Raw genomic sequence first — 25,282 nt, 5'->3', positions numbered from 1 at the left:
AGAAGCTTAAGCTCGATCGGGATTTAAGCTTATCGGGTAGTCTAGAGGAAAGTAATAAAGTAGGAAGGTTTACTTAATTCTAATTAGTAAGATAGAATAGTAAGTTATATACGATAACTATCTAGAGAAGCGATACTTATCGCTACTAAATATAAATAAAACTCGCTAGTCCTTAGCTATCTACTCTATAGTGCTCTCGCGCTCTCTATTATAGAGCGTAATAGAGTATAGAGCGAGTAGTAGTAGAGTGCCTAGCGTCTGCCTAATAGGTACTATATTTAGCTACTATATCTACCCGACTCCGATTAGTTAGTCGACCCTTCGGCGAGTAGAACTATAATACTTAACTATAGAAGTAAAAAGTAAGTATATACTATTAAGATAGCTACTTAACTCCTATACTTTATTATATATAACTAACTAAGAATTACTTTTTAGAGAACTAAAACCTCTTTAGAAAAAAAAGTAGATTAAGATTAGGAGTAGCTATCTAATAGCTATATATATAGGAAATATAGTAATAGATAAGAAAAGAGGAAAATAGATTATTCTTAAGAATATTCTCTTTATACCTAGTCTAGGAGTAAATCTTATTTCTTAGAGCTAATTTAGCTAGTAGTATAGTATTTAACTACTAAAATTTATACTTATTTTATTATCTAGGAAACTAGTTATCTAGATAAAACTATTAGAAGAAGTACTATTTATTAAGGAGATTAATAATATATTATAGGAGCTTATAATATTATACTTTAATTAAAAATAAGAGAATAAAGCCTATATCTTTAAAGCCTAAGAAAAGATCTAAGAATAGTAGAAGCTTTAGTATAGGAGACTTATATATTTTAGAGAAAGTCTTCTTAGAAACCTATATAAAGTATCTAACTTAAAGGCTTAGATTCCTATTCTAAAGGAATACTAACTTTATAGAGTATATTTCTTAGTAAAAATAAAGAAATATAAAAAGAAAAAGACTAAAAGGAAACTCTAAAAGTTATTTCTAGTTTCTATTAATATCTATAGCTCTTTATTTATCTTAAGATTAGAATATAACTAGTAGCTTAAGATTATTAATAACTTCTTAAGAAAGAAATAGACTTTCCTAATAAAGTCTAAAGAAGATATACTAAGTATCCTTAAAGACTAGAAAGTAAAAGCTAAGCTATAATTAGGAAACTCTCTCTAGATTATAAGAAGTAATAGAGTAAGAGAGCTTCTTACTATACTAAAGTAGTAGAAGAAGAAATATAGAATTTCCTTCTATATAACTAAAGTATATAACTCTATCTAGAATAGAGTAGTTAAGAGGTTAATCTAAATCTCTAAAGACTATATAAGAGTAATACTAGAAGATATCTATATACCTATTAAATTCTAGCTAGAAGCCTTAGTAGTCTATATAGTTATTAGAAATTCTCTTCCTAATAGCTTAGAAATTAATAGATTTAAAGTATTATCTAAGGAAGCCTTTTTAGGTATTTAACTCTTAGTATTATACTTTAGAGTTTAGAGTTATAAAGTAGTAGTCTATATAGATCCTAAGTCCTAGCTAGTAGAGATAAGATTAGATAAACTAATAAATAGAAGCAAAGATACTATATTTATTAGGTATATTCCTAATACTACTAAAATATAGCTCTTCTAGGAGCCTAATATAAGAGCTATTAAAGCCTATAATACTACTACTTAGTTTAAGTATAAGAAAGAAGGAGATATAGAGCTAAATATTTCTAAGCTTAATTAAGTAAGTAGTATACCTATTAGAAACCTAGTTAGTAGACCTCTAAAGAAGCTAATAGTAGTTATACTTTCTATAGCTACTATACTTATAGCTATAGTAACTAAACCTATAGGTTCTAGCTAAATACTTTTTATATAGTTACTATCTCTACTAAAGGATAAGAAGAAGTACTAGAGAATAGAGAATCTAGAAGAAGAAAACTCTAGAGAACTATAACTCTAGTAGGAGAAAAGTAGAACTACTAAACTACCTAAGCTAAGCTAGGAAGTTAATAGATAAGCTAGTCCTAGTACTAGTAGGAGACTATATTCTAAAGCAAAAGGATTAAATATTATATAGTAGAACCTATAAGGAAATAGAGATTAGAAGAGGAACTAAGACTAAATCTATAGCTAAAAGAGAAGGAGATCTATTTTAGATAAAGGACTAGGCCTAGAGCTAAAAGCTTATAGTATAGTAATAAAATAAGTACTTTAGAAGAGATAGAGAGAATATAAATAGAAGGAGGAGCTTAGTACTAAGTATTATAAGACATTCCTAAGCTAAGTCTAAAGCTAAGAATAGGAGTAGACTTAGGAAGCTCTATTAGAGGTTTAGGAGTCTATATTTATAGTAATTGCTCCTTAAGTCTCTATATAGAGATAAGAGGTATCTATTCTAAAGTCCTATAAAAAGGTAATTTAGAATTCTAAATAGAGATATATATAGAAGGATATAGTCTAAAAGGAACTAACTATATTAAGAAGTAATAATACTTAGATAAAGGTTATTCTATCTAAAGGAGCAAACCTTATTATATCTAAGTAGATATTTAATATAAAGAGATTAATTAGTAGAGCTATTAAGAAGTTTAAAGTAAGACTAGTTATAAGAGGTTTCTTTTAGAAGTTTAGAGTTAATTTCTAAGAGACCTTTATACTAATAGTTAGGTATAATACCTTAAGAGTATTTATAGCTATAGTTTATAAGAAGGATCTAGAACTCTACTAAGTAGATATAAATAATATATTTACTAAGAGCAAACTTTAAGAAGAAATCTTTATAATTCTACTACTAGGAGTTAAGATTCTACCTAATATAGTCCTATAAATCCTAAGAAGCTTATATAGACTAAAGTAAGTAGTAAGAAACTAGAACAAACTCTATATCTTAAAGTTAAAATAGATTAGGTTTATATAATTAGAAGTAGACCTATACCTTCTTATCTACTAGGAAAGGAATATTCTAATCCTAACTTATATAGATAATATTCTAATTATAGTACTAAAGCTAGAAGATATATATTAGTTTAAGGAATAGCTAGGCAAAGTATTTAAGATTAAATATCTTAGAGAACTAGAGAAAATCCTTAGGATAAAGTTAATAAGAGATAGATAAGCTAGAACTTTAAAGCTTAATTAAGAATACTTTATTTAGAAGAACTTTATAAAGCTAGGAATAACTAAGAAGATAGCTAACCTAACTCTCTTACTAATAGATAGCTATAATAGCCTAAAACTAATAGGCTTATATAATAAGAGAGAGAATAAGATAGATTACTAAAGCTAAACTAGTACCTAAATATAGTCTATAGTTATAATAAGACTAGATATTACTTTCTCTTTTAGAAGGTTAAGCTTATATATCTTAGATCTAACTAAGAGGTATATATAAGCTCTAAAGAAACTAGTAAGATACCTAAGGTTATCCTAAGACTTAGAACTAATATTTAGAAGAAATAGAGGAAGCCTAATAGGATATTTAGACTCTAACTATATAATAGATAAAGTAGATAGAATCTTAATTCTTAGAAGTATCTTCTTCCTTTATAAAGCTCTAGTTTCTTAGATAAGTAGGAAGCAAAAGTCTATTATAATATTAATAATAGAAGCTAAGTATATAGCTATAAATATATATATAAAGCAATCTTAGTTCCTAGTAGTACTCTTAAGAGAGATAGACTATATAGAGTTAGTAGAAGAATACCTATTCTAACTAACTATAAAAGCGTATCCTAATATAGTAAGAGAACTAAGGCTAGTATAAATTATAGGAGACAATTAGATAGCTTTAACTCTTATTAAGGATATATATACCTATAAGAGATCTAAATATATTAATATTATATATAACTATATTAGATATCTCTAGTAGTAGAGGAAGGTTATAGTAGAATATATTCTAATAAAAGAGATAGTTACTAATAGCCTAACTAAACTAAAGAATAGGCTATAGTTTTAGGAGTTTATAAAACAACTCTAGCTTATATAGAGAAAGGTAAAAGATTTATACTCTAACTATAGATTAAACTCTAGACCTTAGGATAATTAATAAAAGATATATACTATAATATTAGAGATATTATAGTATATATAAAACTAAGCCTAGTAGTTATACTATAGAAGAAGTAGCTTACTATATATAATAAGTAATTAGGATCTAGGAATCTATATATAGTCTAAAAAGGGAAAAGCCTAGAGGAGAAATAAAAGGTATATACTCTAGTATTAACGTTACTATAGTACCTACGATACTAGGCTAAGAAGTTAAACTAAAATAGATTAGGTATATAGCTCTAACTATATAACTATAGCACCTAATAACTTATTATAATTTAGAGATAGATTTAAATATAGGAATATAGGTAGAAGACTATCTAGCCTAAGTAGGAGTATTAGAAAGTATAGTCTAGTTAGATATTCTAAGAGATACTTTAGAGATTAGGATTAGGTAATATAGGTTATATAATACTAGGTTATATAACCTAGCTAATACCTATCTTAGAAGTAAGATATAACCTATAACTAACTAATATAATTAACTCGGTTAGTTCCTACTTATTATCTCTACTTCTACTATATTATACCTATCCGACGAGTGCCTACGAGAATATAATTTAATAGTACTTAGTATACTAGCTATACCTTACTATAACTCGTTAATAATAGGTTCTAAAACTACTAGTAATCCTTTCTATTTCCTCTAGAGTTAGCTTATTCTAAACCTACTAGATTTACTAGTAGTATATCTACTTAGTAGAAGGAAATAGATAGTCTCTATTTAGTTACTATTTTATAAGAGTCTAGATATTCTTAATTAGATTTAAGTTAGAGCTAGTTAGTAGCTAGAAATCTAAGAAGGTTATAATTCTAGTATTAGTAAAAGTACTATAAGTAGCGGATAAAGTATAAATTAAGGCTCTATTAAAACAAACTAGTAGTTTACTTTTAGTAAGGTCGAGAGGTAGTAGTTATATTACTAGTAACTTAAAGGCTTCTAGTAATTCCTAACGACTAGTAATATAGACTATCTCTATAAACTTAATAATAATTAGAAGAATATAGTAGATAAATACCTAACTATTAATAGTTTCCTTAGAGTATATCTATTCGAAGAACTAGAGCTTACTTTTAAGGTTACTACTAATTAAACTAAATATAAAGACTATCTTAATTTGCTTAAACTTTAGCTATAGGTATTTAGATATAAAGGCTTTACTATTATATCTATTAATAAGAAACTTAGTTTATCTACTATAGCTAAATCTAGTACTATTACTAAAAATAAAGAGTATCTTCTAGTTTATTAGATTAAAATATTACTATCTAAACTCTAGCTATAGCTAGAAGGTATTAAAGTCTAAGAATAGAGCTACTTTTATAATATATTTATAGAAACTATATTCCTTTAATTATCTACGAATTATTATTATCGAATACTCTAGCTATAGTTCTATCTTAATTTAATTATATATCGTACGCCTATCTTCTATACTACTAATAATATATACCTCGATTCTATTAGCTACTAGAGTTCTATATTTCTTAAAACTATAACTAATATAATAAATAGGTATTACTAGCTTATTAGTAATAGTCTAAACTATAGAATATAGCTCGTTTAAAGTAATAGTAATATATATAAGAGTCTAGCTAGTAATATACTTAAGTACTTTAATTAAAATATAGATAGAGTAAAGTAGGAAGTTATAATAATACTTTCTATATTCTACTATCTTATAAGTATTAGCTAGAATCGTCTTAAATAAGCTATCTATAATAGTATAGCTTAGAGTTTAAAGAAGACTTAAGAAAGAAGTATTTATAATAGTAGGAGTATAAGTAGCTATAGTATAGTCTTATCCTAAGAAGAGTACTTCTAATAGAAGTACTAGTAGACTATAGTACTAATTCTAGCTATATATATATAGCTAGTTCTACCTTAAGATTAAACTATAGGAATTAATATACTAACTAGATTAATACCGAATTCTCTAATTAGATATTAGAATTACTATTCTCTCTTAGAATTAAATAACTACTCTAATCCTAACTTCTATTTAGCTCGATTTATATAGTAGGTAAAGTCTTTAAAAGAGCCTAGAGGTATCTCTAAATAGAGTAGTTTAGTACTAATAGCGTTAAGAACGAACTAGTATTTAGTAGCGATAGTATTAGCTTAGCTATATACTAATCTAGTAATACTTTATAGCCGAGGTAATTCTAGTCTAATTAGTACTTATTATTACGATTTAAGATTCTATAGATACTATATCTCTCTATCTAATAGTTAGGCCTTAGGTAAGTAGTACTTTAGGCTTTAGGAATTCTTAGTAGAGAGTATTTCTTTATAGGCTTATAGTAGATAGCAACCTAAGCCTCTCTAACTACTTACTTTAGAGGGGTTTTACTTTGCCTTATTCTGCTATAACTAGACAGGTTAGACCCCTATATTTAATAGGTTATAAGCCCGAGTTTATATTATAGCCGGAAAGCTAGGAGCTAGAGAATATAATAGTAAGTACTCCTAGTAGGAGTTAAGGTACTCTAGTAAAAGACTTAAAAGTAATAGTAGGATCTAAAGCTATAAAAGAGTTAGAAGTAAGAGGAGTAGTCTTATAGGTATAAACTAGATAGTAGAAAGAATAGTATATATAGGTAGATAGAATATCTAATATATATTAGTCCTAAGTAGAAGGATATACTATATAGCTATATAAAGATAGAGAATAAACTCTATAAGGTACCTAGGCTAGGTACTTAGTAAATAAAAGTTATAGTCTAATAATACTAGGAGTTAGTCTAGTATTTCTCTACTACTAGAAAGTAGAAGAGGATAAAGTTAGAAGAGTAGTTAGGCTATTAGAGGGAGTCTCCTAAAGATAGCTATATAGATAGAACTTACTATCTATTTAAAGGAAGATCTTATAAAGCTAGAGGATTAGTTTATACTAGGTAAGTTATATTTAGTTAGGATAGTTATAAGGCAAGTTCTAGAGAGACCTACTATTAGCTAATAATACTTTAGAGACTAACTAAACCTCTTACTATCTCTAGAATCTAAAGAAGGATTAGATAATTAGGCTCTAGAGGCCTAATTAGATAAACTAATATACCTAAGATTAAAAGGAGTTATAAACCTACCTTTATTATAAATATAGTAGTACTAGGAGGTTCCTATACTAGAGAGTACTAGAGAGGTATACTTCTTTAGCTATTAATATATATACTATATATAAGGCCTAGAGTATAATACCTACTCTAGAGCTACCTAGAAGATAGAGTCCTAGAAGCTCTAGCTAAGAGAGAGGAGTCTTAGTATAGTTAATCCTCTACTAGATAGTCTAGTATAAGGGAATTTCTACCTATATATATACTAAGAACTAAATACTAAGATATATAGGTCCTTTACTATATAAAACAAATTTATTTCTTAGCTATAGTTAGAAGAACTTAGTAATATATATACCTAAAGTTAACTCTTTAGAAAATAAAATAGAAATAAAATAAGATAAATAGTACTTTAGTAAAGAGACTATATCTAGTACTCTCTAAGAAGAACTTAGAATAATAGTTTAGAAAGATAGCTATATTCCTTAAAAGAGAAGACCTATACTTAACTATTAAGACCTTAATATCTATCCTAATAACTAATAAGGCAAACTATAAAGCAATCTACTAGATTTAGCTTTATATTAGTAAAGAGGATAAAGAGGTAGTATTAGAGAAAAAGATAGTAAGAGCTATCTAGTAAGAGCTAAAGAAGAAGTATAAGGATAATAAGGTATTAGGAAGGAAACTAGTATAGTAGTACTTTACCTTTTAAATAACAAGTTTATAGAGTATATTATAAGTATAGTCTAGCTTACTATTACTTAGGAAGAAGATAAGAGAGGCCTAGCTAGTAATAGTAGAGATAGTTAAACCTAAGAATAGAATCTAAGTTCTACTTAGTAGCCTATCTAAATCTTAGTTATCTATTAGAGATACTATAGATACCTAACTATACTTATTACCTAATAATATCCTTTCTATTCTAGAAGAGAAAGAAGTAGAGATACCTAGGTAACCTAAACTAGAGGAAGGATTAGAGTATTTAGCTTATACTATAAGAGCTATATAGAGATAATAATAAAAGAGAAAGAGGATAAGTAACTTAGAGTTATTTAAAGCTAGGTAGTATACTCTATATTAAAAGAAAGGATACTTACTATTAAGCTATTAGTATCTAGAATCTATAAGAAGTATAGTCTTAGCTTTTAGAGATATAAGCAAGATAAGAGCCTTTACTATAATAGAGGATAAGACTAAGGAAGAGTACTAGCTATTAAGAGATAGGCTATTAGAGGGAGTATTACGATTTAAGATTCTATAGATACTATATCTCTCTATCTAATAGTTAGGCCTTAGGTAAGTAGTACCTTAAGCTTTAGGAATTCTTAGTAGAGAGTATTTCTTTATAGGCTTATAGTAGATAGTAACCTAAGCCTCTCTAACTACTTACTTCGAGAGAGTTTTACTTTGCTTTATTCCGCTATAACTAGATAGGTTAGACCTCTATATTTAATACTTATAGCCTTTAATTAATACTTAATTTACTTTTAATTAGTACTAATTCTACTATTAAAACACGCTATTAGATTAGCTATAGAAGGCGCTATCGATCGGGCCTAGAGTAGTAACTATATACTTTAGAGAGAATAGAGCTTATAAGCGAAGAAGCTCTATATACTCGTAGTATTACTAGAGCTATAAGCTTAAAAGAAAGATAGTTAATAGTTACTATATTACTTCTTTCTTAACCTATCTTAATAATCGAATATCGGAATTAGTAGTTATAATAACCTCTTAAAGAGTAGGTAGACTTATAAGCGCGAATAATATTAGAGATAGACTAACTATATATATCTAGCTTATATATCTTTATACTTCGTTATAGGGATCGTAGCCGAAGGATTCTATTAAAGTACTAAACTTCTTTTAGTACGAGACTTGCGATAATTAATAGTGTCGCCCGAATATTTGCCTCGAGCGCTATAGACTATGCAATGCATTAATTAGTTTAACGTTTAAGTTCGTCGGGAAGCACTTTCTTCTCGTCCGATCGGAGTTCTATACGGAAGTCCATTTGTCGCTTTCGGCACATCTTCGTAGCAATGATCTTGTCCGACATTCGATGCTATGCTATATTGTCAGTATGGTGGACATAATGTTGAGTGTGAGAGAACGAATTCGAAAGACTGAGGAAAGGAAGGGCTGTGCTTGTTGTTGGCCTTGTTGCCTGACACATGCAATCTCGCGTAGAAAGCTTGACCTCAGCGGCCGCGTAGTTCTATCCCTTTTCCGCTACATGGCAACCATCAACGTTCGACATCATCGTCGAGACCTTTCATCATCAAGAAGCGCACAAGAAGACAATGCATACAAGTTGCCCAGACTGTTGTGCGATACACGTCAACAACGCTCATACGAGATATGGGTGATAATGCTCGACCGTATCTCGAACTGCCATCCGAACTACGTCGAAAGCCTGTACCATTGAGACATGCTCGCAGTACGCCAATTCTGAACCGTCAAGGCAGTGCCTTTGAGGACCCACCACGCTACGACGATCTATTCTATAGTGATCCGTATGCCGAGCACTCTCGACCAAACAGCAAGCATGAACCTGCAATTTCAGAACAAGAAGTGGCTCCGGACTTTGACCAGCAGCTGAAAGATATAGTCCTTGTAACAGAAACAACGCATGAAGCCAGCGAGGCCTCATCTGTGCATGGCAGACCAGAGGCGGAAAAGCTTTCGACGAAGCTCAATCACTTCAGACTCGCTGTTGGAACCGCTGTCAATGATGCAAAGCACTTCGCCGGAGGCTTGATCCCTCATCCTTACGAGGCAACGAAGCATTATTCCATTCTTCGACACTCTCTGGGTGTTGTCTACTACCGCGGATTGACGACCAGAGCAACAATCACCATCTTCTCGGATCGCGGGATTCCTGCTACTCGACAGCTCTGGTTGCAAAAGCGAGGTTTCTCTGGCAAGACAGGCCTGGCTCTCGGTGCAGCAATGGGAGTCAAGTCAGCTTGGATTAATGTCACCCCTGTGGAAGAAGTCACTTCGGATCGATTACCGCCAGGTGATGAACGTGCATGGCAAAGAGACATCACCAAATTCCTCTCAAAAGTGAAAGACACCAAGTCTGTGCAGAATCATCGACCCTGCGAAACACTTGTCGTCCGGATTCCTTTCGCATGCCAGGATGGCTACTTCCGAATTGTGCTTTGCGACGGGAAGAAAGTTCTGTGTCCTTCTCCAGTTTTCAGGTGCGCCTCGACTTCTTGCGACCCCAGCGTCTTACGCGGAGCTAGTCTGCGTACACTACCGTTAGAGCTAGGGATCAAAGCAGGAGCAGTAGTTGCCGGCAGAGCTACTGCAGCTGCGTCGGCTTCACACAAGGCAATCGCGCCAACGGTCTCGTTGGCTCGTAGCGTCACGAAATCGGAAGTCATGAATGAAGTTCCGATGCATTGGCTTGGTATACGGTCCGACGCGATGCTGGACAAATGTGAAGAGTTTGGCAGAGGAGGAGTATATATTCGGCGATGAGCATCGACAGGCGACTTTCGGTGTCTACCAATTTGACACGTCTGGTTCTTCCATCTATCTTTAAATCATGACATCGTAAGCTGTGCGGGAGATCAACTCTAGGATCTGGAAACTTCCGCAAAAGCGCTCAACAACACGGAAACTTCTTGAGCGCCATTCTCACTCCAAAAGTCTGGACGACTCATCTGCCGCATTGCCAGTTGATAGCAGCCATGCAATCCGGCATCGCCCATGCCAGAGTTGGCATTCATTCGAAGACCAATGGACAGCACGAGGAACACCAGACACCTCGCCACGCGCAAGGTATATGTCGTATATGATGAAAGCATAGAATGCACTGTCGGGTGCACGTCTGTGGTATGACTGGGCAGCAAATATATTGCCTCCAGACAGACTCTGAATGCTGATCGCTCGATGGGCAGGTACCGGCTGCTGAATACTTGCTCCGCTAGCGCTTCTGCCTGAGTCTTTGATGGTGTTGGCTCCGGGACGAATTGATCGAAGTTGCCGAAGCCTTCATTGTATTCTGGCTCTCCGAATGGATCGTCCATGCCCCAGTCACCACTCTGATCTGCAGGTGCACAAAGAGCTTCTCCCAGACCGCCGAATGAAGACACCGAAGATCGACGAGAGATGTGATGCCCGCCTGGCGAGACCGGCGTTTGCAGTGTCTGACTGTACACATCGGCCCACTGGGACATCGGTGGCGTACGATGTGGTCCTTGTCCACTGATATTGAGCGTCGATGCACCTAGAGCATTCCCATAATCGAACGCTGAGACTGCCGAAAATGGATCTGGTGATGATGCTCTGGACGTTCCTGAGAACAGACTGGGACTTGGCGACAGAGCCAATGGAGATGACGGATTGCTACCATGCGGCCCTGTGATCTGTATTGTTGGTACATTATTCGGTGACAAGAAGTCATCACTCATCGACATGTCATCCATGCCGCTAGACGCGTGGGGCATGTCAGCACTAAAGCTTGTATCCAGATGTAGAGCTGGTGGGCCAGGACGCGGATTCCAAGAAGAGGCCTCTGCCTGCTCGCTTGCTGTCACTGCCGCCAATCTGGCCTCAAGCATTCGAACCCGATCTGCCAGCGCCGCATGTTCTGCATTACTGCGAGGCCTGTCAGCAATTGGCCTCAAATCTAGAATACAAGGCTCCGCCTACCTGCTGCTCCGCTCCCTCCGTTCCTCAGGCTTGGTGCATCGCACGTTAAACCTAGCGCAGGTAGCGCAAGGCTGATTACCATCGCATCGGATCTTACGCCTTCGACATCGTTCGCAAGCGACGATCGCAGTTTTGCGCCTCTGCCGATTGATCACCTGGTTGTCATACACTGGATCGCCAATCGTTGCTCTCCTCTGCAAGGGTTGCTGCACTCCATCATCTCCTTGTGGATCGGTTTCCGGCGAATAAGCTGCAGTCGACATGTTGTTGGTTGCGGGCGGCCTCTATCTTCCAAGCCTGAACAGGTGATCACTTTTCGCTGCTGCGGCTCCTGCTGCTGCTACTGAGGCATGCAAGCATTCCAATCCGTGCCTCGTGTTCCATGTACAGTGCAAATCTCGACGACGAACCACAATCATTCTTTTGCGAGGTCAAATCTCTGTACTTCTTCTCTCAGCAAACACAAAATACAGTCAAGGGAACCTGAGGTTGCGAATAGAGTCCTTCTAGAACAATTCCAACAGACGAGGGTTGGGGGAGGGGTGAATGCTGGATGAGCTTACCCCAAGTACATGTTTACCTCTTTCTGCCGCCGTCAAAGACCGGCTTTCGTACCGGCGGTAGACAATGACCAAAGGTGGTATTCCGCCCGCGTGAGGTGACTGAGGAGGGCATCTTTTTGCCAAGCGTTTTGAGGCAGTGCAAGCCGCCAAGATTGTCAAGTCTTTGGACTGCTTGCTCAAGTTCGCGGAGAAAGGCGAAAATGGGCGCCACTTGTGTAAGTTCCAGCCGCGGAAGAAGGTTCTGCCTCAAATACAGGCTTTCTGTCGCATGATGTGTGTTGGGGGCGGACAAGGTGTACAGTACACTTTTGTAGCATGGAAACTATGATACCTCATGCCCAATAAGCGAATTCTTACTTACTGGTGATGAGATGGTGTGCTAAGCACAGTGTAGCCAAGGTGTCAGTGCCCACAAGCCCAGACGTAATTAATCAAATGTCTCTCGGGAGGAATGCCCACAAGTGACGTGCAATATCCGAGGTTTGCAACGCCCGTGCAATAGTGATGTCGTCGTCGATGTTCGTATTGGAAGTATTACTCAACAGCCGAGAATATTGTGGTTCGCAGCTGTGGGAGCACGAACGGACATGGTTCTCCGCAGTCTCCGCTATCACATACGCCTCGCGAGGTGCCACAACATGTGAAGCATTTGCTCGGCGAGAGGGGTGCAGTAGTTCTCGTGAAAATCTTAGCAGTTGCATGCTGGAATGCTTGCTCGGGTGGAAGGCGAGACCAAGCAACGTAGTGCAAGAACGAAAGTTACGGCACATTTGAGGTGGAACCACCATGACACGACGACAACAGATAGAGGAGAGGAAGATTGTAATTAAATGGTTTGATTTGTTTTCTAATCTGTTACATGAAAGTCCTCCATAGAGGGCACTCTCGCTTGCTTGTTATCTGGTCATTATCCGTCAATCATTTCTATATCTATTTTGTTATTGTGTTTCTTTCTGTATCCCTCTCTCCGATCAATGCCGCTATGCAATCTGTCTATCACTGTGCTTGGTTGTCTTGCCTGAGGCTCAAACCACGGAAATTTTAGCCTTCTTCTCATTCTCAGCCTCCTGCTCCTGGGCCTCAGCCTCGGAGGCCACGTCCTGGCTTTCCTTCTTGCTGCGGCGCAGTCCCTTGATCTTTCGAGAGATTGCGTGTGTTGCGCGGCTGAGTGGCCTGTAAACTCGGACCACTGGCCATCCAAAAAACTTGGCAAGGGTGGCGAACCATGCATCGGGGAACAGACGGACCAGAATACCCCAAGGGAGCGATCCAGCACCGAGAACCACAGCAATACCCCAGTCTCTTGCCCCGATTCTGCTTATTGAGAAAGCCCTGCCGCCTATATACATGATCATGACTTGACATCCGATCATGATGGCCAAAATCCCGATGAGGAAGTAGTTCTTGAAGAATCCGACGAAGATGTTGAACTTGTTGTCCAGACGTCTGTTGTTAAGCATATTGAACACTTGGAACCAGACGAAAGTGTTGAAGACCACGGAACGGATCTCGCTGCCGTCTCTGACCACATTGAGAATGCTGGGTCCCACGTAGTAGAGGATAAAGGTCACGACAAGCTGGTAAATAGCTTGACCGATGATCATCTTCCACATGATAGTGCTGATGAGAGGTGCTGATCGCTTAGCTGGCTTGCGGTCGAGGATTTCCTCAGTCGGTGGGTCAGATGCGAGTGCGAGTGCTGCCATGGAGTCCCTGAGAATTGTTAGCGATAAATTTCAGTGAAAGGCACGATTGATGACTTACATGATCAGGTTGATCCAGAGCAATTGCACAGCAGTAAGCACAGATTGCATGTCGGCGTTGGCAACAGCGGAGACGAAAGTGATGATGACAGCGGTGATGTTGACGGTGATCTGGAACTGCAAAAACTTGCGAACGGCGTCGTTGACGGCACGTCCCCACATCAGAGCAGTCAGGATCGAGGTAAAGTTGTCGTCCATGAGAATAATGGCAGATGCCTCCTTAGCGACTTCAGTTCCAGAGATACCCATGGAGAAACCAATATCGGCAGCCTTGAGAGCAGGACCGTCGTTGGTACCGTCACCAGTGACGGCGACGATCTCACCAAGACGGCGGAGGCCAGTAACCAGAATACGCTTGTCCTCGGGAGAAGATCGTGCAAGAACCTGAAGCTTTGGAAGGACTTCGTCCATTTGCTGTTCGCTGAGGGTACGGAAGACAGGGCCTTCCATGACGAGGCCGCCAGTGTAGATACCACAGTCAGTTGCAATAGCCTTAGCAGTTGTGACGTTATCACCAGTGACCATACGAGTGCTGACACCTGCATAGGCACACTTGGAGACGGCCTCTGGGACACCTGGGCGGACTGGATCCTGGATACCAACAAGGCCATCGAAAGTCATCTCCTTCAACACGAGGTCCATATCGGCAGAGTGTGGGTCGTTCTCAACAGTGCAGCCAGCTGGTGGCCACTGGGGGAAGTCGCGGGAGATCAGAGCGATGGTGCGAAGAGACTGCTTGGCGTAGTCGTCGATGATGGCCTCGATGCGTTCACGCTCAGCGCTGTCGAGTGGAACGAGACCAGCAGATGTGGCGATGTTTGTGCTGTGGCCAAGGAGAATCTCAGAGGCACCCTTGATGAGCAGGCGGTAAGTTCCATCAGAAAGCTTCTGGACAGCACCCATGCACTTGCGAGCAGAGTCGAAAGGCATCAATTGGACGATGTTGGCGTTTGAGCGTTCCTCTGCAACAGGACCCATTCCGAGGATACGGCCGAGGGCGAGGAGGGCAGTCTCGGTCTTCGAACCAACGAAGGTACCGTCGTCAGCCTCAAATGCAGTAGAGTTGATCGCGATAGCATCCACGATGCGGCGGCGCTCTTCGGTGCTTAATTGCTGGGCAAAAGCGGTGGTGGTAGTCTCGTCCCCATTCTTGTTCTTATCATCGAAAGAACGTTCGCCGAATGTGCCAGTAACCACAGTCATGACGTTCGTAGTCAAAGTACCAGTCTTGTCGGAACAGATAGTTGTGGCGTTTCCCATGGTTTCGCAAGACTTCAAGATACGGACCAAGTTGTTCAGCTTGACCAAACGAGTAGTAGCGAAAGCGAGGGCCAGAGTGACAGCGAGTGGCAGACCCTCGGGCACTGCGACAACAATGACTGTAACAGCGACGATCAGAATGTCGAGGAATTGCGAGGCCTTCTCGGAGCTCGTTCGTGGGTTGTCAGACAGTCCGCCAACGAAGCGGAAGAGCAGGACGAAGAACAAGAAAGCAGCCGCAGACGTTCCGAGTTTGGCAATAGCAGTGGCCAGACCATCGAGCTTGACCTGAAGTGGTGTTGGTGCCATATCGACACGCATAGCCATCAGAATCTTGCCGTAGGACGAGTTGACACCAACAGATGTGGCGACATATGTACCGATGCCCTCGAGAACTTTGCTGCCAGAAATGATGAAGCAGTCCATATCCTTGAGATCGGTGTGGCCTTCCTCGAGCATCTTCATGACTTGCTCGCCACCGACTTTCTTGAGAGCGTCGGATTCACCAGTAGCAGAAGATTCGTCGCACTTGACGTTGTGACCACCAATGAAGATGCCGTCGACTGGAACCATGTCACCAGGCTCGAGATGCAGGACATCACCAGCGGTGAGCTCCTGGACTGGGATCTGAATCGACTTGCCGGATCGAATAACCTTGATCTCTCGCTTGTCCTTCTTCGCATTGAGTTTGACGAAAGCGCGTTCCTTTTGATAATCGTTCAGAGAGCCAACGAGGACGACAATAATGATAGCGATACAAATGGCGCAGCCTTCGATCCAATCGACTGGAGGTGGTGCTCCAGGGGGGTGATATGCGCCGAATGTTTCGTAGAGTCCAAGGGCGAGAGAGATGGCAGCGGCAACGGTGAGCAAGATCAACACCTTATCGTTGTATGCGATCCACATCAGCTTCCAAAGTGGATTGGGCTTCTTGTCAGGAAGAGCGTTGTTGCTGAATACATTCAGTCGGTCCAGATACGTGCCAGATCCCTTCGATGTGGCGGCCTCTCGAGCCGTTGGGGCAGGTGTGGACTCATTCCAGCCGAGTGTCTTTGATTTCTCTCCGTATTGAGTCGCTTCTTCGAATGTCACCTTTCCGTCAAGTGTGCTCTCGTCTGCACTCAGACCCGTTTGTAGGTTTGTTCGAAGTCCTCGCTCGATGCCTTTGATACCACCGAGAGCAGCGTATGCGTTCAGAGATTTGGGGTTGAGCAGCTTATTGAGCTGTCCAGGGGAGAACGCGAACTTGTTATCCTTGACATCAAAGTCCTTTTCCGTGCCAGGATCTGGTCTCAGCGCATCTTCTCGCACTTCGTGACTGAATACGCTTGAAGCGCTGCTCCCCTTCTCGCCATATGATGTGTCTGGCACTTTGAGATTTGAATATTGTGTGCTTCCGCTCAGTCCACTCGTTGATCGTTCGCGACCGTGCCATGTTGGTGTTTGTAGCATTGTTGGAGAACTGGGGGCTCGGTCTCTGCTACCTGGTAGAGGAGTCGTCGGCGTAGGCGTAATCTCGTTGTTGTTCGTCTCGTTATCCGGCGATGTCTCGACATCTATGCGTGGTAGTGGTGGCCCCGCCATTGTGTCGAAGTCGATCAGAGTCTATGCCGTATGGCGGCCTCTGGTATGCACTGCCGTCGTACAAGGCAACTTGATCGTGTTTGCGGCCCAGAGGATCAGTGTGCATGAGTATACATAGTTAAAAGAAACGTCCCTGAGCCACCTACTTCACCTGAGACTCGATCGAGGCGCAGCACAGCCTTCGCGCTGACAGCGGCGACAAAGGCCTTGGTCCATAGCTGCGCCCGTCCTCAAACCCAGGAGCCTAACCGCTTGGCAGGATCGGAGCCATCGACGTATGCTGCGGGCACGGGGGCAAATCCCGTCACGCTGCCAGGGCGCAATCGCAGGCCGTCGACAGCTGGGTTGCTGGCGCTAGAATGCGCGAAACGATCGTAGCTCGCGGCGGCAAAATTCTTGCAATCACGGCCGCCAGGTCAGGCGAGGAGGCTCCGCCCAGCGGCGGCCAAGACAGTGATGTTGCAGAGTCAAGCAGAATTCGGCGCTAAAAAACGGGCTCGGCACCGCACATGCAGCACACCATGTCTGGACGATCGATAGCACGTGATGTGTACCTTTAATGGCCTTAGGACTGGTTGGATGGCCTGAGTGCCTCCGGTACTGGTTGAGGTAGGATCGTCTTGGCATCCCGCTCTCTTCCTTTCCTGCATCAACATGGCGCTCCGTTCTGCAGTCCGCCCGGGCATAGGCCCAGCGGCCACTATGCGTCTAGCACCACTTTTCTCTGCTGCCATCCAGTATGGAGCACAGGCCGCACGGTCTAGATACTTCGTGGCGGGCTCGTGGTGCTGTCAACCCCGCATGGAGTGCAGGTGAGACCTCTTTGGGGTGCATAGACGACGGGGTAGCACAGCGGTAGTGGCGACCCTGCCGTACCTGTGACTCCGTCGGGAAGCTCTTTGCAGTATCTTTCTACCGGAGCATGTGCGGCGAGCGGCATTTGAGCTGCCACATGGCGCAAAAGATACTGCAACGTTCATCCGTATAAGGTAGGCCGCCGATCAGTGTTCCATTATCTCTTCCATCAGTTGGCGGCCTCAACTTTTCACTGAGTGGGTCGACTCTTTTCTGTTCATTAGAATCAGTTTGCACTGAGACACAGGCCTTCAAGAAACTATCCACCGTCTGGCGGTCCACCGCCAACATGGGTATCACACTCCATGCCAACAATACCGATGACCCTCCAGAGGTCAGAAACTGGAAGGTCCACATGATTGCCCTCATCGCGTCCATGGGCGCGCTGGCTATGGGCTATGATACGTCTGTCATTGGTGGCACCATGGCATTGGACTCTTTCCGCCGCGACTTTGGTCTTGTCGATGTCACTCAATTCCAGCGCGACACACTGCAAGGCAATATCGTATCGACCTTCCAAGCTGGAACCTTCTTCGGTGCACTCTTAACTTTCCCAGTTGGCGAAAAGATCGGTCGCAAGAATGCCATTCTCATCGCATCTATCATCTTCCTCATTGGCGGTTCTATCATGGTGAGTTGTGATTGCGTATGCTGAATTGGCGATTGCTGACCTCAGTCCAGACTGCTTCAAGTGGAATCATTGGTCTCATCTATGCTGGTCGCGCCATTGCCGGTTTTGGCATTGGTATGGTCTCTCTCCAGGTTCCCGTCTATATCGCCGAAACTTCACCCCCCTCGATTCGTGGTCGACTCATAGGTATATTCGAGATATTATCTCAAGGAGGAGGCATGTTAGGCTTCTGGATAAATTATGCCGTAAATCAAACTATCTCCAGCGGCGGTCAAGTCCAATGGATCGTTCCTCTCGGCCTCCAGCTCCTGCCTGGTCTGCTGCTCGCCGTTGGCATTTTCTGGTGTCCAGAGTCGCCTCGATACTACGTTAAGAAAGACCGCTGGGAGGACGCTGCAAAGACGCTCTCCTGGATTCGTAACCTTCCTCAAGACCACGAATACATCCAGCGTGAACTTGACGACATCCGTACCCAGCACTTGCTCGTCCAACCACCATCCGGACTCAAGAATCCAAAGCGTTACTACTTCCAGCGCCTCTTCCAGAAGGGTACCCGCAACAGAATCGGTATCGGTCTTCTCCTCATGGCCTTCCAGAACTTGACAGGCGTCAATATCATTACATACTACTCCCCCCGAATTTTTGAAACCCTCGGAATCACTGGTACCGACACCAAACTCTTCGCAACAGGTTTCTACGGTGTAGCAAAAACCCTCGGTATGATCATCTTCTCCGTCTGGCTTGTCGAACGTCTCGGTCGTCGTCCAGGTCTCATCTGGGGAGCCTTCGTGGGCTCACTTCCAATGTGGTATCTCGGAGGCTACGTCTTGAAGAACGATCCCACGAAAGCTGCAGCTGCAGGTGAAGTTTCTCGGTCCGGAGCAGGTTACTTCGCCATGGTTTGCGTGTACCTCTACGGCTTGATCTACTGCGCAACTTGGCAAGGTATCACCTGGGTATACTGTTCTGAGATCTTCCCGCTCGATATCAGAATGCTGTGTGTTGCCATCACAACGGCCGATCAGTGGTTGTGGTCTTTCATCATTTCGAGGACGACGCCATATATGATCACCTCTCTCGGGTACGGGACGTACTTCTTCTTCGCTGCATTGATGGTCTGCATGGGCGTATGGGCATGGCTGTTCGTGCCGGAAACCAAGGGAAAGACTCTGGAGGATATGGAGCCCATCTTTGGAGCGCTGCCTCCTCTCAACACGAAGGCTTTGGAAGAGGAGGGAGATTCACCCGATTCTCCTACCAGAGAAATCAGTGAGAAGTTTGGCGGGAACGTCTCGTATCTCGAGACGACAGATCGACGAGAGGCAAGAGGGCGGAGATCAAGATCTGTGACACCTCAGCCGATCGCCAGAGTCATGAGCTCGTAGGAAGATGAAAACGCTGAGAAGAGGAAGGACAGCACACCTGAATGATTCAAGCTGGGCTGATGATGAAAATGACGACGAGTAATGAGAGCATGTGATTTGGAGCCATATTCTTATGCATATTGCACTTGGCGCGACTGAGTGTTTGGACTGTACATAGATGGAAATAGAAGAAGAAAAAAATCGCATAAGGTCAGAAGCCGAAAATAAGCTCATCACCAAGCTCGTGCGTGAACTGTCGAAATATGTCTTGTTGAGGTGAAGGACCGCTTGGCCATTCAAAAGCTTTCTCGGCGAGGAAGTCTTCGATGAAAGGATTCCCGAGTGGGTCGCTGGGTTGTACTGCATCGTCTTGGAAGTAAGAGCTGGGCAGAGGCCAGTTGTGCTCAGACTCGTTTTGGTAGGCGTGTGGAACTCTGCTTGTTGCGGCTTCAGATGTAATGCCGGGGGACACTCTAGATGGCATCGCTGAAGCGTTCGCTGTGAGAGACGCATCACGACTTGTGATAATGGAGCTCTGAATCTTTCCCAGACGGCGCAGATAGTCCTTCGCCGATACGTTCCCATTGGAGGCCATCGTGCCCAGCAGACTGAAAGCCATCTGTACGGCCTCTGACAACTTCGCGGCAGGCTCCATAGTTCCTGCGATGATGAGTATAAGAGTCGATGAGAATATATAATGCGAGTCGAAGTATCCGAAGACAGCCAGATTGCCGTCAATAAAGAGTCTCGACAGAAGATGGTTCGTGGACATTGCAGATTGCTTGCATGCATCTGCTAGAGCCAGGGTGGTCGGTGAGAAGGAATGCGACGGTGTTGCATTGGAGCTTTGCAACTCTGTTGTGAAGATGTGAAAGAGAATCGGTCTTGTGGTTTGAATGATGCATAGATGGTAGTGCATGTGCAGGGTGTAAAGGTTTCTTGCAGAGTTGTCGGCCTGGATTCGCAGCTCGCTTGGTAACTCACTGTCCCACTTGCGGAGCTGATTAAGCACCCGATGAACGCGACGTACGAATGTAGTCGTGCCATGATTAGGAAGACAATAGACGTCGGTCACTGATCACATGCTTAGTAGAGCGTTGCTGAAGCAGACGGTGCACTCACATATGCTGCCAGTGATCCTAGAAAGCTTAACGTGAGCACAAAGATGCTTGGGATCATGGAATTCCTGTTGGTCTTCGGAAGTCAGGCTCTCGGAAGATGGCATCTCTACATCGATGTCCTCATCTCTGATTCCAAGCGGAAAGCCGAGTTTCGACGAGATCAATCTGTCGAATAGGTATAACGTCCACCAGATCCGGCGCCGATGTTCTTGGTCCTTACGAGATAGCCCAGTTGTGGTGCTTCTCGATCTGTGCAAGCCAAGGCTAATGCTTGATCGAAGTGCAATACCGCAGTAGACATGAGCGGATTGGAGTCGGCCGATGCAATTTGCGTAGAATGACTTTGTAAATTAGTACCATTGCCACATCAGGGAGCCGATGAGCTCACCAAGAGGAGCAGCACTTGGATCTGCTCGATAGATGGATGCTCATAGTCATCTTGCAATAGTGTAATGGCCTGGAGGAAATAAGCAGTTCCAGGAACATCCTTCCCGTTAGTGGGCTCGGCATGATAGCAGGAGTACAGCTCTCCAAGTGCCAACAAAGCGAAGAGATGGCATCCCCAGAGGACATCGGAGAAATTGTTCGAAGCATAAGTTTCGTCGAATTTTCTGAAAAAGGACTTTTTCAAGAACAATTGATAGTTGTTGCCAATGAAACGATCGACTCTTCGTATGAGGAGGCTTGCTCTGACACGATCTGGTAATTGGTAGTTGGAACTCATGAGTCGATTGAACATGGGACCCGAAATGTGGTCTGGCAAAGCGCTGTGTGAGACAGTATCCTGGTTTCTGTCGATGCAGTGTAACAAGCGATCGCTGAAAGCCGTACACGATGCTTCGCCCGCGAAAGGCAGGGCATGGTTCGGTGACTTTCCGTGACGAAGCTCAAGGAGAAGATTGGGCAGATCAGCGTCCGCAGCTGCATTAGCTTCTGCTACCTGATCGACAGCGCTGTTGCGACCTTCCGCAAGAGACGGCAAAGAAGAGCAGCGCTCTACTTCTACTTGTGCCTTCAGTTCACGCACTTGAGCTTCCAATTTTTGGATATAACTGTAGTTTCTTAGTCACCGGTACATTAAAAAGATTGGCCATGAATACCTTTCTTGCACTGTCACTTGTCTATCTCGGTTCGGAAACTCACACTCAGCGGCAGCATTCGCCTGCTGGCATGACTGACATGGATGCTCACCTGAGCACTTGATTTTGTGTTTGTGGCAGCGGTTGCATCTGAGGTCGTCTTAGCGATGAGGAGCTCTACCCGGAAACATGTCGTCAACACACGCCACTGCACGTTTGCGTCGTTTGCCTGGACGCTCGCCGATGTTCATGTTGATGTGATGTTGGCAGCTGGAGCGTTCGGGTCAAGAGTCGGAAGTCCATGTGGACCCGCAAAGTGGTGGCTGACTAATCACAAATCAACCGTGGACATAATGATGACAGTAATATGTGCCGTACGCTGAAAGTTGCCCGCCCATGCTTCATCGCTTTCGAAAGCGTGTTGTGCCATTGATGCACAGATTTTACAGGCGTATCATGGCCGATCCAGCAAATACCACTGCCCGTGAGATGGCATGCCCGACCTTGCGAACTGTCGACCAAGCCCGGACTTTCTTGGTTCGTTGTGCGCTGAAGACAGCTGTACTCCTCCAGCGGTTATCTCTTTCTGAGCGAGTCATCGTAGCTTGGCCTGGCAGGAGCTCAAGCCGTGACGACCACAATAATGCCATAAATGCCTAGCCCTGGAAAGTTGCCACCTTCAAGGGCACTGCGTCGGTCGAATTCACGCAGTATGCTTCAGTATCCACTCATCTTCTGCAAGCTCCCGTGCTGTGGATCGCTTTGTAGGTTCCCACTGTAACATCTTCCGCATGAGACACAGAAAAGCCTCTCTATCCTCTGCATCACCGCCTTCAGCAAGAGACGTCTCTCTTGACTCGATCGGCCTCGATTGAGGTATCGGAATACCCGCAGTCCATTGGCCTGATGAGAGTCATAATTCAGCAATTGCCCATAGCTTGGATAGTAAGCTAGGATTCATGCTTACCAGAGTCGGAGAAGAATTTGCTTTTCAGACCTGCGCGCGCGAGGAGAGATTCCGGCGGAGGGCCGAGCAGTGCGATCATTTCAGCGAGATGGGCACGTCCACGATATGTTCCGAGTTCGGGATCTTTGCCACTGAATAGACTTTCACCCTGAGAAATGTCCCAAACCTTGAATAGGAGTACGCTGTTAGCCTGCTGCATATACCATCGATGTGAGACTTACCACGCAGCCAGCGTTCCAGATATCTACACTGTATGTCCATGGAATATCCAGAATGACTTCAGGCGCTCGGTAGATATTAGGCTGGATATCCTCCCGATGCTCAATTCCGTCGTCGAGCGCTGTGGCAGAACCGAAGTCGCACAAGACAGGCTCACCGATATCGCGAGGCATACCCAGCTCTCGAGATACATAAATGGTGCGGTCAGGTAGTTCTTTTCGCGGGCAAGGATCCGTTAATTGCTGGTTTTCGAATTCTTGGAACACGGCACTGTCGCCTCCTAAGAGTATGTTGGCCTCCTTTATATCCGTGTGTGCAACGCGACATTCGCTGTGCAATAGATCGAGGGCGTGGAAGAGACGCTTCAAGACCAAGGCAACCACCGGGACCGGTATTCGTTCGGTAGGATTTCGATGTTGGAGGTCGAGCACACTTTCCCAAAGAGCAGAATGCACGAAGCAATGATGGAGCCCCGCTGGCCCCTCGACTCTGAACGAATCCAAAAGCGTACGAACGGCTGTCCGGCCGGGGTGGGTCTTAGGGGCATTCTCGATGCGCTTGTAGACGTCGAGTTCGGTATCGAGTTGAGCGCCCATGCAATCGGACTGAATGTAGAACTTCACAGCTACATGCTTATGTTCACTACGGGAAGTCAGCAAAGCGTACATTGCATTGCCGTGGCAGGTGCATGAACCGACTCGAGATCGCGGGCGAGCCAGACAGTCGACGTGCCTCCAAAGCCCAGCTTGCCAACAATTTGGTACCGGTCCTGGAGTATCTCTCCGATGCTGGCAGGATAGAAATTTGATGCAACATAGTCGGGTAGCGTCTCTTCCTCTATTTTGCTATCCAAAGGGATGGCAGGGACACCGGATTTGGGAAATGCGAGAGGTTTCCATGGACGCCCAAATATTGGCTTCAATAGGCGTTGCAAGACCGACATAGCCCTCTCCTGGTGGTGTCTGCCCGGCTTGCATTCAGAAAAGTGCACAAAATCAATACAAGAATGCGAGAGAATTGACGAATGTGCACTGAGCTGAGGTTCGCGTCACACCGCAAAAGACTCCGATTCGCCAGACATGCGCCGCTAAGCCGAACTAAGCGCCCAGTCCCTGAGCGCTGGCTAGGCCGAACGGCCTTGCGCCCTTTGTACACAAACAATCCAACGACACTAATTCACCTATGAGGAATTCCAGACGCTGACTGGGAGAAGCGAGAATGACGATTGTGCGGACTCATTGATGCCCCTGGGAAATTCTTCCTTGCTGGAACTAATTATCGTAGATCCTTTCACTCTCTTCTGCCTGTCGCCGTGGAATACTCTCGTTTGTCTCCCTTTTTGAAAGTGCCCTTCCCGTCCGCATAGATGTGGTGAGTGTAGGCGCGCTGGCTTTTATCTACCGGCGTAATGCGCACGCTGAGTATGTCTTCTTTGTCCTTCGGGTTGTAAGCAGATTTGTGGACGGGACTTTGTCCGTCTCGGGTCCTTGAAGCCGTCAGTATGTGGTATCCAATTGCCCAGGCGAACCAGAGAGTATGACTTTATCTCGGCAGATTCGATCTCACCGACTTTCTCATCTTCAGGTTAGCTGCTTGCTTCGTGGCGATATCTAGGCACAGTGAATTTTTGCTTGCCTTCACAGCACCATTTTTCAAGTATGTCTCAAGTGCAGCCCTCCATGGCGCAGTCAGCTGGCTCAGGCTATACCCAATGAGCTTTGGAAGGTTCGACATTGTATGGATTTGTTTTGTTGTATGTTGGATGATGGGGAGATGCGAAATTGGTCTGCTTCAGCATGCCCTTCTTATAGGCTCAAAATACAGAATACTAGTCCATGATTGTACTTGCAGACTTGCCAACTGGCATCTGCTGTATGCCACAATGCGGCGTCTCGAGATGTATGCGGTTAATGTGTGAATCTGAATGGGCAGCGTGGAGACATGGTCTGGCCGGAGAATAAGCGGGCGGCTGCCGGTTTGCAAGGCGTGTCACTGAAAAGCAGCCAATACCAGAGAACCAGTCTCGTAGGCCATGTTTGAGAATGGCGCATAGGCAAAATTTGATATGCTATCGTCTTCGGAGGGTACCGTAGCA

The 25,282-nt window shown here is 43.0% G+C and overlaps 6 protein-coding genes across 6 annotated transcripts; 2 read left to right on the top strand and 4 right to left on the bottom strand.

Moving 5' to 3' along the window:
- Positions 1-9,474: 9,474 nt before the first annotated feature.
- RHO25_005513 (uncharacterized protein) lies at positions 9,475-10,605 on the top strand (the record flags this gene model as incomplete). The annotated part of the gene is made up of 1 exon (XM_023596412.2): positions 9,475-10,605. One exon carries the CDS (start codon positions 9,475-9,477, stop codon positions 10,603-10,605), a length of 1,131 nt encoding a protein of 376 aa, XP_023457265.1.
- Positions 10,606-10,703: 98 nt separating this feature from the next.
- Positions 10,704-12,044, bottom strand: RHO25_005512 (uncharacterized protein; the record flags this gene model as incomplete). The annotated part of the gene is made up of 2 exons (XM_023596411.2): positions 10,704-11,727; positions 11,782-12,044. The coding sequence occupies 2 exons, from the start codon at positions 12,042-12,044 to the stop codon at positions 10,704-10,706; spliced, it is 1,287 nt and encodes a 428-aa protein (XP_023457266.1).
- Positions 12,045-13,369: 1,325 nt separating this feature from the next.
- On the bottom strand, positions 13,370-16,951 carry RHO25_005511 (uncharacterized protein; the record flags this gene model as incomplete). Its single annotated transcript, XM_023596410.2, has 2 exons — positions 13,370-14,057; positions 14,109-16,951. The coding sequence occupies 2 exons, from the start codon at positions 16,949-16,951 to the stop codon at positions 13,370-13,372; spliced, it is 3,531 nt and encodes a 1,176-aa protein (XP_023457271.1).
- A 1,144-nt stretch (positions 16,952-18,095) lies between these two features.
- On the top strand, positions 18,096-19,822 carry RHO25_005510 (uncharacterized protein; the record flags this gene model as incomplete). Its single annotated transcript, XM_023596409.2, has 2 exons — positions 18,096-18,437; positions 18,488-19,822. The coding sequence occupies 2 exons, from the start codon at positions 18,096-18,098 to the stop codon at positions 19,820-19,822; spliced, it is 1,677 nt and encodes a 558-aa protein (XP_023457272.1).
- Positions 19,823-20,012: 190 nt separating this feature from the next.
- On the bottom strand, positions 20,013-21,646 carry RHO25_005509 (uncharacterized protein; the record flags this gene model as incomplete). The annotated part of the gene is made up of 3 exons (XM_065602656.1): positions 20,013-20,875; positions 20,924-21,263; positions 21,311-21,646. The coding sequence occupies 3 exons, from the start codon at positions 21,644-21,646 to the stop codon at positions 20,013-20,015; spliced, it is 1,539 nt and encodes a 512-aa protein (XP_065458728.1).
- Positions 21,647-22,704: 1,058 nt separating this feature from the next.
- On the bottom strand, positions 22,705-24,130 carry RHO25_005508 (uncharacterized protein; the record flags this gene model as incomplete). The annotated part of the gene is made up of 4 exons (XM_023596408.2): positions 22,705-22,904; positions 22,969-23,134; positions 23,190-23,829; positions 23,886-24,130. The coding sequence occupies 4 exons, from the start codon at positions 24,128-24,130 to the stop codon at positions 22,705-22,707; spliced, it is 1,251 nt and encodes a 416-aa protein (XP_023457273.1).
- Between the last annotated feature and the right edge of the window lie 1,152 nt (positions 24,131-25,282).

This window comes from Cercospora beticola, chromosome 3, assembly GCF_033473495.1.
Source record: "Cercospora beticola chromosome 3, complete sequence".
Taxonomy (NCBI): domain Eukaryota; kingdom Fungi; phylum Ascomycota; class Dothideomycetes; order Mycosphaerellales; family Mycosphaerellaceae; genus Cercospora; species Cercospora beticola.
This window is presented reverse-complemented; position numbering and strand designations above follow the sequence as displayed.